This window comes from Balaenoptera borealis (genome assembly GCF_965194805.1).
Source record: "Balaenoptera borealis genome assembly, chromosome: 12".
Taxonomy (NCBI): Eukaryota; Metazoa; Chordata; class Mammalia; order Artiodactyla; family Balaenopteridae; genus Balaenoptera; species Balaenoptera borealis.
Genome location: NC_138869.1, coordinates 63,334,719 through 63,346,911, shown reverse-complemented (window position 1 = coordinate 63,346,911; position 12,193 = coordinate 63,334,719). Strand labels below are relative to the sequence as shown.

Here is a 12,193-nt window from a genome sequence, read left to right as displayed (position 1 = left end):
TGTGCCCGCCTCTCCAGTTCAGGCTGCTGGTACGAGCCGGGCTGGGCGCGAGCGAGGGACTGAGGCAGTACGGGTCGGGAGGCGCGGGGCCGCGCAGCCCGACGGCGGGGGCGGGCGCGGCGCGGGACCGGAGAGGGCGCCAGACCCCGGGCCGCGGCGGAGGGAGGAGGGAGGCGGGAGGAGGAGGCGGGAGGAGGGAGGCGGGAGGAGGGCGGCGGGCGGCGGGCGGCGGGCGGCGGGCGGCGGGCGAGCAGGGCTGCCGGCGACCTGCGTCCGAGCGCGCGGAGCCCTGCGCCTGGCCGGGGTCGGTCCGAAGTCCGCGCTATGGAAGAGGAGAAATACTTGCCTGAGCTGATGGCAGAAAAAGATAGCCTGGATCCATCTTTTGTGCACGCCTCGCGCCTGCTAGCCGAAGGTAGGACTTGCTCCCCAGGTGGACACAGACAGCTGGCCCCTGTCACCGCAGCGGGGTTCGGGGAGCGGAGTTGGGGAGGACGCCCGCCTCCTTCGCGGAGACTGTCCCCTACGGTGCTCGACCCAGAGCTGCGGACAGAGCAGGTCCCCGGGCGGCGGATGCTCCCTCTCTCCCTCCGCAGCTGAATTTGGGGAGCCCGGAGCTGCGAGCTCTGTGGCGATGGAGACGTGCCCGGTTAGGATCTTTGATGGAGAGACGTGAGGAGCTACGCGGTCCACTGGGATATTTTCACTCTGCAGAGGGAAGGGAAATCAATTTCGAGTGAATAGTGATCAATGTAGTGTTTTAAGAGCTTCTTAGCTACAAATCAGCATTTCATTTTTTTTTCTTTTTCTTTCTTTATTTCTTTCTGTCTTTCTTTCTTTTCTTTCTTTCCTTTTCTTTCTTTTTTGTTCTTTTTCTTTCTTCTGCTTGGTAAGCGATTTTGATGTTCTTTAGTCTAATTACAGTCTTTCCTATGGAAAGTCTTAGAATTAACCTAGATTAAATTCTGCGTGTTCTTTTATGTTTGTGAACGTGGAAGAGGCTAAAGTGCTTATCAGTTTATTTGAAGTGTGATGATTGCGTGCTCTGGAGATGCTGATCCCTGGGAACGCTCCACAGTTGATCAACTGTTTTACCAAGTGTGCATTTTCTTTTGTGTACCTGTAATGTTAAAAGAGATTTCATTCCCAGAGGAACAGAAATGTCTTGTCTTTTGCGTTCTTTTGAAAGGTCGTTTAAACACACACACACACACACACACACACACACACACACACACACACGAACATGAACTTTTGTATGACAGAAGTATTAACCAAATTACTTCATTTATCTTCAAATAATGCTGTCTAACTGCTAAAGGTACTCAAGATATCTGTAGCAGTCTACACCTGTCTTTTTTAAAACAACTCTAGATTTTTTTTTTCTTGATGAATGCCTCATTAATAATAAACTGCTTCATCATCAAATTGACTACAATGCAGTTTTGTAGCTTAGGTTCTTATGAACTTACCTATAGTAAAACTAAAAGTAACAACTTTCTCTTCCTCAGCCCTTAAGCATTAAAGGAAATGTTTTCTTTTTCGAGATTTAGTTGTACATGGAAGGAAAAATTCTAATCCTCCATGTATGAGTCAAATAGTCATTAGGTTTATTTAAATGTTTTATTGATGGATTATTATTTAGAAAAATAAAGTGTCAGGTGTTTTTCTATTTTGTATACTAAGTAATTAAGAAAAGCTTTATAATTGAAATATTGAATGTGTGAAACAACTAAACTTTTTCAGGGAACAAGTTGGTTTTATAGAGGATTTAGGACAGAAAATGCAATCATGCTTACTACTTTCTTGGTTACTGAATGAAAAAAAAAAAAAATAGAACCTGAAGTTGAAAATGAAAGTCAATTAAAAAATTAAACTCTCCCTCTACTCTATTAAAAAATAAAGATAACTACATAAAAATAATAGGAATATTGTAAGTTACTGGGTAAATAAATGATTAAGATTGTTCAAAATGATTAAAAATGCGGTTAAAAGTCTTCTTAAATCATTTACTTCAATATATTTTCCAGAGGTGCCTTCATTTAGCTGATAATGCTTTAAAATGGAAAAAAGTTACACATTGATCATTTTCTCAGACCTGCTAATTGGACTTCTTTTGGGGACAGCAGACTTGATTAATTCATCAGTCATTAATGAGAGTTAGTGTACTGAAAACTGCCAAACTACAGCAATGTGTGTGAGGAGCCCTAAATAGAGAGTGCAAGTATTTCTGCAGCTGGTAAAACAGTCAGAGAAGGCGGTGCACCTGGTTCCTTAACATTTTTTTTTCCTCAGGAACTTCATTTCTTGATACTTAGGAACATGTTCCTATGTACTTTGTAATTTAATTTTTTCCCAGTAGGGGGAAGCATGTTCTGCTTCTGTAAAGAATTAGGAGGAAAAAGCTCCTAAATAGAGAGAAAAACATCTAAGTAAGAAACAGAGAGAGGTGTCCAAATTTCAGAGGAATCATAATGAGGAAAAGAGGATGGAGGAGGTGATGATAATAATCTTGAGTATATAAAGAGATAGGCCAAAAGAGACACAAGACTTAAATTCTCTAATTGTACCTGAGGCTCTTTATATGTGCTTATTGAAGAGTGTCCTTCTGAATCTCTAATAAACCTTAACATACATTTTACATTATAGATCTTTCATTATCTTTTCAAAGGCCATCTGCCTAGATTCTTAAGTCTTGTTTCGGATCTCTATAGGAGAGTGTTGTTGAGATAATTTTATTTCTCACCCCTGGAAATGTACTGATTGAAGGCAGCAGCTATAAATAAACCTGACACAGATGTTCATTTGGAAAGAAGGTGCTCAGTGAAGTACATTTCAGCCAGCACTGTGCAGACCGTCTCAAGACTGAGTGAGTAATAAAAATGATCCAGATGCTTCAGTTCTTCGGAATGATTTTCTGGAAGCTAATACATACAAGGGCAGTGATGTAAACCAATGAGCTTTCACAGTGATTTATTTTGCTTTTTTGATTGGTGGTAGATGCAAATCAGTGCTCAATTGTGACTACTTCACTTAGAATTGAAGGCCATAGGGTTAAAAGTGCTAGTTTGTTGGTTATTTTGTTATTTTTGTTGTAGTTTGTTATTTCACTTGTTCCTGCTGTGTACTTTCAGTAGGAATGATTCTGAGAAAGTTAAAGGAAGAGCCCAAACATTTTATGTATTGTGTTGTTACTTAGAAAAATCTTGAATACTGTGGTTTGAAGAGTATAATATGTTTAAGTAGTTAAAATAATTTTCTTCTGTGATTATAATATTGTTTAATTACCTATTTGTATGGAAGGTGCTTTGGAGTATGATAAAACAGCAAATTCAGCATGATCCTTGAAGTTCCACTCAGCCTCTGAATTTGCTTGCCAGATGAAATTAGACGAGGTTATTTATATCTGTGATACTGCTGGGAAGTGCACTAAACTGTGAATCCAGATACCTGGATTTTAATTCCACTTTTGCCTAAACTGAATCTTGGTAAATTTCCCTTCCCTGGGCCAGTTTCCTTGTCTCTCAAATTGAGGAGTCGGACTAGATTTCTTTGTAATTCTAATGAAGTCTGCGACTACTGCTGATGCAAAGGAGTGGTGTTTGTGTATTCAGAATACCAAAATCAGTGGCTGAATATTTTGGAAACTTTTTTCATTCTTTCTTAGTTTAATGATTAATAATACATTTATTGCATTATAATGCAATTTGAAGCATAAACATTATTTTGGGCACTGGGGACAGATTTATGTTTTTACGTTTACTGAACCATTCTCAAGGCTTGGGAGCTAAAAATGTATATGCATGGAAATATTCTTGTTTGCAGTAAAGCATGCCTGTCTGCTGATATAGAGCTGTTCAAATTTATAGATTCAATTATGACGATTCCATACCTTTAAGAGGATTAATAAATTCTTGTCCAATTGAGAGTGTTTTGGGTTCTCTGGCTGGCAAGATTTCCTAACCTGAATTCTTCACAAATATTGGTAGATTCATCATTGTTTTGATTGACTGATCATATGATGAAGTCAAATATTGCCAAACATCCCAACAGTTCAAGGGATTTTTAAAAAACTCTGGGTGCTTTTTTCAAATTTTGGTGAAAAGCTTGCCCTTCCATCTAAGATTGGCCTGTTTGCAGGTGTGGATGAATGAGAGGAACATGGATTAATAATTTATCACAAATGCTGACTGTAGTGATTTAACTACATTTAAATTTTCAGTAAGGATCATTTTTAAACTCAGAATGTATTCCTTGAAATATTTTCCATAAAACATGGTGAGTTCTTAAGTTAAAGAAAGGTATTGGTATAATGTCTAAAACCAACTTCTGATAAAAAATAGTATTCATGTGACTTTTCCTTTGATTGATGTAATCTCTTTTCTCTCCCAATAAATTTGGGATAATCTTATTTATGTTTCTTAAATAAAAACAAAAATTGGCAAAAAAAAACCCTAAAACTAAGTTAAAGGTACCTTTGATCTGCAGTTAAAACACATTTATCATACAGTGGAGAAATTCTGCTTTAGCAAACAAAACACTTGGGATGGAGTGTTGACACCCCTGCCAACTGTGAAATAAAGGATATTTCATTTATTTCCTTTCTGATTCTCAGTTTCTTCACCTGTAAAACAGCAAAACGAATATCCACCAGCCAGGGTTCTTTTAAAGTTAAAAAATGCTGTTTGTGACTATGTAAGCTGTATTTTAAAATAGGAATTTTTGTACAACTAAAACAAAAACATAAGCAGAAATTCTACAAATATAAGATGATGCTTTTAAGACTTTCCTTAATGTTTTAATGGCATTGTGGACTTGACCTCAACTTGAAGCTTGATTTTGTAATAAAATGAGCACTGACTTAACTCTCTGAATCACTGCTGAGTGAAATTTGAACTCATACACCAAATTATGAAATAAATTATCAATCTTATAAAAGATGATTCCAACGAGAGATTTTAAAATATCGTGTTCCCTCCGTCAGTGGTCGGTCACTTGCCCGTGTCTGACTTGAGCCTGGTTAGCCCAGGACCTGGGTCTCTCGAGGCTCATTCCACACCTGCTTGGCCTCCTCATCAGGCCACATGTCCGTCACTCTGGGCAGCTGGCTTCATCCTCCTTTTCATCAAGGGAAGTGGATCTCTGTCTTCCGAAGTTCTTCAGCCTCCTACCACTTAAAAAATTCCATAGTCCTTTCATTCCCAGAGGGTGAAATTAATTGTTTTGTTCAAGGCTGACTTGTTCACAGCATCCTTAATCCCAGCACCCATCATCCCCTCCAGGTCTGGCCTATTATTGTATCCTTTCTTTAGTAGTTCCAACGTCTTCCTCCCCAGCTTTCCTTGGAGCAGCCTGTAAACATGATTCAATCGGAATCACTTAAAAAAAATAGAATACTTGTTTCACTTGCTGAAAGTAATAAAAATAACCTCTCTTGACAATTTTTCTCCTTTGTTTCCTTCAAGTTTCTGATGCCATGAGTCCATACAGCTGCTCACTTTCTCAATTTACCTTCCACAGGTCCTCCATCTCGCTGCAGTCCTCATCATTGTCTTGAAACCAGAGGCTCCTGTGAGAATCATCTAATTGCCAAATCCAGTAAAATGTGTCTGACCTCTCATCAGGGCACTTGGCTGCACTTTCCACTATTGTTCTTCTCCCAATTTCTTGGCTTCTCCCTTGGTTTACAAGCACTACACACTGTTGGTTTTTCTCTTCTGTCTCTATTACCAGTGCTCACCATCCTCCCTCTCTCTCCTCCCCACCCCAACACGTACACCCTGTCAGAGTGGTTCATTCAAGATCAGAGTATGACCATGTCACGCCTTTAAATGCTATTGTCATAGGCAGGCCACCTCTGACAGCAGGCCAGCAGAGGGAGGGGGTGCTGCCTGCCTGGATGCTTCTGGGGCAGGGAGAGTCCAGGCTCCCCCAGGCGCCTAGGGGAGGGAGGGAGGGGCCCCTTGTTGCTGTTCCTGTGTGGTCTTTAGTGACACCGAGAGGGGTGGGGAGGAGTTCCAGCAGGAGTGAAAGATTCTCTGACACCCCCTGGCTTGGAGGGGAGAGGATGCATTGGTCCTGCTCCTGAGGGTGGACATCCGGGTCTCCACGTGGCCTCTGTCCCCACTGCCGGTGGTATGGAAGCGCTGTTGCCTATTCAGTCCCCCTGCCTCCCCCCAGAGGGAAGGGGTGCCCCTTCACAGTGGAGAGAGGCTGGACGCCCAGGCTCCCTATTTAATTTTTCTTGATGGGGGTGAGCGTGAGACACCGGTTTTTGGGTTTGGTTTTGTTTTCTGTGTTGTTTGGCTGGGGAAGGATGTTTGTTGTCTAAAAGTTTTCTGTCTTGCAAGGTTGCCCTCTTTCTAGTCCTGTGGCTGGGGAAGGATGTTTGTTGTCTAAAAGTTTTCTGTCTTGCAAGGTTGCCCTCTTTCTAGTCCTGTGGCTGGAGAGAGCAGGCTTTGCTTGAGCCTTTTTTTGGTCTCCTTCTGTTGATGTTCCTGGGTTTCCAACCTTTCCAGCTCCCACTTTGGCATATATGAAACACAAGAAAAACTAGCAAAACCACTGCCTGAGTCACATGGTACCCAGCCAGCCTGCCTTCTTCCTGCCCCCTTCCACAAAGTCTTCTGTGTTTATTTTATATATAATATCCAGTCTCCATTCATTTGTGTTTTAATTTATTTCTTTATAAGATTTTCTTTTGAAGGCAGGTTCAGTCTTGTACATTAATATTTCATTATGTAAGAATGAGCATGACCAGGATAAATCCATCTGGATAATGGACACAATATCTGATCAAAATTTTTGGTTTCTATTAAGTATACAATCTAGATTGGAGCTCTGTGTTCCCATGGCAGCTGTAGAAGGAGGGAAGTTTTAGAGATGGTTTTTAGAAACCCTTGGAGATGACTCTCTAGTGTCACCAGCCTTTCCTATGTCCTTATTTGTTTGAACATTTGATTTGATCCCTTTTCTTGTCTGAATACAGATTATAAGAAATGTAGCTTAATCGGAATTATATCCTGACACCAGTTGGTTTCTTTAAATGGTGAATTTCAATAAAATAAGTATGATATAGAAATATATATTTTTTAAAAATAATAGAGTACTGGTTAATAGCTGATCTTCCAAAGGAATGTTAGCAGATACCCATGTTATATGACTTCTTCATTTTCTCCAGTGGAGAGTTCTGAAATAATTGCATGTTTTATTTGTCAAAAAGTTGAGAGGTCACAGCCAAGTATCTTGTTGCACAATTGTTTTTAACTGTTTTGAGAAGCAAATCATTTGTAGTGTGTCCTCCATTGCTTACCTTACCCTCAGGAGCACTACTTCCAAAAAATTTTTGCAGTAGAGAGAGATAATAAACATTCAAGAACACCTGAATGACAAAGTTTTCGGTCCTTTACTATAGATGCACTTATAGTTTAGCTACAGTTTGGGGGATGAGTCCTGTGGGGCAAGGACTCAATGACCCTTGACTATGTGATCGCACGTGCCCTTGAATGTGAGTTGGTAACACCGGTCCTCAGTATGTGTTATTGGTATATGAAGAGGTATCAGATGTTTAATTTATTAGTTTTTAACAGTATACATAAGATATAAATAACAGTGCATGGTAAGAGCTGCTGGGGTTTACAGACTGCTGGTGTCACAGAGATTCCGAGGAAGTCACAGTGATTGTAGATCTTCATTCTCAGGGTCACTTTGTCAACATTGGTGAGGAGATACTCTTTGTCACGCAGTGTACTGGATGCTGACACGCCTACCACAATGCATCCACTCGCCAATCCTATGAGATAGTTACTAGCATTACCCTATCTTACAAATGAGAAAAATTAAGAATTAGAGAAGTTAATTTATCTCAGATCACACAGCAAATAAATTATAAAGCTGAAACCCAGGCTTTCTTACCCAGAGGCAGGTGTACTGGTTACAGCATCCTCTCTCCCGTGGGAGAGACACTGCTTCAGGCAAGCTTTGCAGGAAGGTCAGATATTAACATGCAAAGTACTTTGAGGAGATCAGCGTGGTGGTCATCATTCACTTCTGAAATATGTTCCTGAATGCAAGTATTGGATGAATTCTTCCACAGCGTCTTTAAATAAGTATAGTATATAAAAGGCAAATACATTTATAAATGGGGAAATTTACCTTAGTACAGAATTGGGTTCAGGATTATCGAGGGAGCCTACATTTTCAGTGTCTTGCATCGACTGTTGTTTCTGAGGGAGTTTAGTGGTGAGATGGTGAAGAGCAGGAGAACACTTTTTTTTCTTTTTTTGGATCCAAAAGAGGGATTGGAGAACTTTGTGTGATTTGCTGAGACTTTTTCTTTCCATGTTTTTTTTTAAGAGAACTGCTTACATTTGCCAAATTCTTCTAGGAAGGAAGAACAACCATAGGTCCTCTCTTGTGTCTTGAGGGAGTGTCAATTTTGTTTAAAATTTGGGAGTTGAGTAGAGTTCACATGTGGTCAGAAACTGAGAACCGGTTTCACCAGCATGGCCTGAGTCAAATGTTATCTATAGGTAATGAGGCTTTAGGATTTAATGACTTTGAAACAGATTGGTCTGTATTATTACACTTTTATCAGGAATGGCACAGTTGATGCCCATTTCCTTCAAAACATTGAAGATTAGATTTTACCTTCTAATAGAAAAGCAGAATGAACATGTTTTCTCTCGGGTATAGCTATTTTTAGCAGGTTCATTGTATGTCAGAAAATGATAGACCCTGATGCAACTCAGGAGACAGAGCCTCAGTGATGGAAACTCAGTAGAGGCTGAAGGAGAAGAAATCTGTTCATTTTGAGAAGAAAGGGATGACTAGAGTAATAGCTGCTTTTCTTGAACATATACTGTGGGTCACGTCCTTACATTATATCCAAAAAGGCAAGTAATATTGTCCCTATATTATGGGAAAGATAAAGAGGCAGATTAGAGGATAACCTAATCCATTTGGATTTTTTAAGTAATAAATCAGAGGTTAAGTAAATGTCCAACTATAATGTGAAAGTCTCAAAAAGCAACCATTAAACATTGAAACACTAAACAGTATTGCAGAATATGACTTGTTTAAGGAAATACCAAGATCTTGCTTTGAACAACTTTTAGGAGAGTTAAATATCTGTTACTAGAGAATTTGTTTCCTTTAAAATAATTTTCTTTAGGAAATTTAAGGAATTTGATTTTTAGAAATTTGATTTACGTGTAGCAATATACTCATTGTATAAAAGAAGACTATAAAATGAAAACAATAACATGAATACAAAACAGAATACAGTTCTTACTGTATATTTAAGCATGTAAATGTGAGTGTTAAATTGAATTAAGTATCATCCATATCTCCACATAGTCTGTTTTTCTTCTTAGAAGCCAAAAACTAGAAGCTGCCTTTTTATCCATCTGAGATCTGGTGCAAGAGGGGGCCTTTAAGGAATTGTGTGAAGATGAAAGTCATTTGATGTGCTGAGGCAGATGGCAATTTATTATATGTGATTGTTTTGGAATGGACTTCTTGAGGATAGATGTCTCTGTAGTAAGCTAGTATTCTGAAATTAGTGAAAGATTGGAAATTATATCATATCCATATAAGGAAAATCTGGTAGAAGAAAGCGTTATGATAATTAAAAGCCATTTAATGGAATTAGATGAGGTGATACGTATTCAGAATGAAGTACAATAAGCCAAATGGTTTCTCTTTGAGTAAAATGAGCAGACTGTATGTGTGTGTGTGTGTGTGTGTGTGTGTGAAGCATATACGAAACAGGTGATAAATAAGAAACAGTACAGACTTGGTCCAATTGGTTGCTATTATCTGTTCTCTGTATTACTATCTGAGACCTACTTTTAGGTGGAGGAGAGGACAGAGTTACAGGCAATTAAATATGCAATCTCCATAGGATCTGAGAAATGCAACGACAAGGCAAATAGTTGATGCTTTAGGAGCCCACAGAGATCATGGGCGGCCTCAGTGGGAAGGGCCATGTTAGTTGAGATCTAACACAGAAGTAGGATATGGTGGAGATTCAGTGAAGAAGGGGTTATAATCTGGGAGAATCATACATGGATACAGCAAACATCTCCAAAGCCTGAAAAGAAAGAGAACATTTTTTTGAATAGGTAGAAGTTAAGTGTGATATTATGATTTACAATAAGATATCTATCTATCTATCTATCTATCTATCTATCTATCTATCTATCTATCTATCTATCTAATCATCTTACCTGTTTCTGGCCAGAGCTCCTAAAACTCTTGGTATTTCCTAAGTGAAGAGAGCTGTAAAGGTGCCTTTTGTAATATAAATAAGGTGACTTTTTGAAAAGCCCCTAGGTAACTTAAAGATGGGGGCTGGTTGCCAGGAGACCCAACTGGTAATTAGAGGGTAGGAACTTTCAGTCCTACCTCTCCTTCCCACCCCCCAGACCTTTGGGGAGAGGGGCTAGAGCTTGAATCAGTTGCCAGTCGCCAGTGATTTAATCATCCATGCCTATGTAATGAAACCTTGATAATAACATAGAAGGACTGGATTCAGATTTCTTCCAGATTGGTAGCACGTGGAGATCTAGGGAGAATGCTGAGCTCCGAAAAGGCTTGGAAGCACTGCGCTCTTTTCCAGACCTGCTCTGTGCATCTCTTCCACCCGGCTGTTCCTGAGTGTATCACTGTAATAAACAGATGTTCTAGTAAGATGCTTCTCTGAGTTCTGTGAGCTTCTCTAGCAAATTAATTGTCCCCAAGGAGAGGGGGGGCCATGCGAACCTCTGGTTTACAACCAGTAGGTTAGAAGTACAAGTAACAGCCTGGACTTGCAACTGTCATCTGAAGCACAAGAAAGGGGTCGTTGGAATTGGGTCGAGGAACCCAACAGATTAAATATGCTTGGAAAATACAGTAAAAGAGAAAGCATGTAGAAAAGTGGGTCTAAAGAGAATGGTAAACGCTTATCACACATGTCTTGTAAACTATGTTAAGAAGTTTAGAGTTGTCGACTGTAAAAACTGCACAATCTAAAAGAACATTTATATAAAGTTGAAGAAAAAAGTGATTTATGATAATAGAAATCAGAATAGTGGTTGCCAAAGGAATGCAGAGTCATGGTAAAGCTGTATAAGGAGAGTCTCTGGGCTGATGGAAATGTTCTCTATTCTTGTCAAGAGCCCTGCATATACAGCTTATACAGTTATCACAACTCATCAAATTGTAAACCTAAAAACTGCATTTCACGATTCATAAGATTTGCCTCAATTTTTTTTAAAAAAACAAAGTGGAGTAAAGAAAAGAATCTTCATTGATTTCTGCTGTTGGATAAATACTGCAGGTAAACTTGCAGAGGATTCATGAGATGATTGATGATTGATCCGTGGTATAGTTGACAAGAGCCTGTGTCATAGATGAGGAAGCAAAGGCTCAAACAGATTTAGAAATTGGCCCAGAGTCACAAAGCAGCCAAATGGCAGATCTAGGAATCAAACACTAGTAGTGTTTTGACATCACCTACTGTGTTCTTTCTATTATAACAGTAGCTCTCAAATAATTTTTATCACATTCCAGGGTAAGAAATACCACACACACACACACACACACACACACACACACACACACAAATAAGTGTTTCATAAAGTAATGCTTAACCTTAAAATAAATAATTAAAGTTTTGCATATGCAAATGTCTTCTTTCAGATCCAACATAGTTAAAATTTCCTCCAGTGCCAAAACAAATCTTGGAAAGATAATACATACATCTTTTCACACTACAATGTCACTTAGTTTGGAGAAATGCTCATAATACAAGCTTAAAGGATCTAAATGTCCAGCACATTCTGGTGCCCATCTCATGCTCACTGTGGATCACTGATCAGAATGGAGGCAGTAAATTTCTACATTGACTGTAGAATCACAAATTCATGGGGAAAATGCATCAAGAAGGTGGCAGTGGTCAACGAAGTCACATGTGACAACAAGTCCTAAGAACCCTCAAAGAAAAAAGTAGGTGCATGCGATAGATGCGGGATTAGGAAAGACTCAGAAGCTCAAAGAGTATGCACTCTTCCTTCTTCTTAAGTTCAGCATAGTCTTGAAAGTTATCCATGTTGCTACATTTATCAAGTTTATTTTTCCTTGCTGAGTAATGTTCCATTGTATCAATATCTCACAATTTGATTATCCAGTCTCTTGTGAATGGACATCT

General features: G+C 39.4%; 1 protein-coding gene across 1 annotated transcript in view; it reads left to right on the top strand.

Moving 5' to 3' along the window:
• Nucleotides 1–232: 232 nt before the first annotated feature.
• KHDRBS2 (KH RNA binding domain containing, signal transduction associated 2) overlaps nucleotides 233–12,193 on the top strand; it is a 699,319-nt gene continuing 687,358 nt past the window's right edge. Inside the window, exon 1 of the mRNA XM_082347222.1 lies at nucleotides 233–415. Coding sequence (XP_082203348.1) covers nucleotides 325–415 — 91 coding nt within the window. The 5' untranslated portion in view covers nucleotides 233–324. The remainder of the gene's footprint in view (nucleotides 416–12,193) is intronic.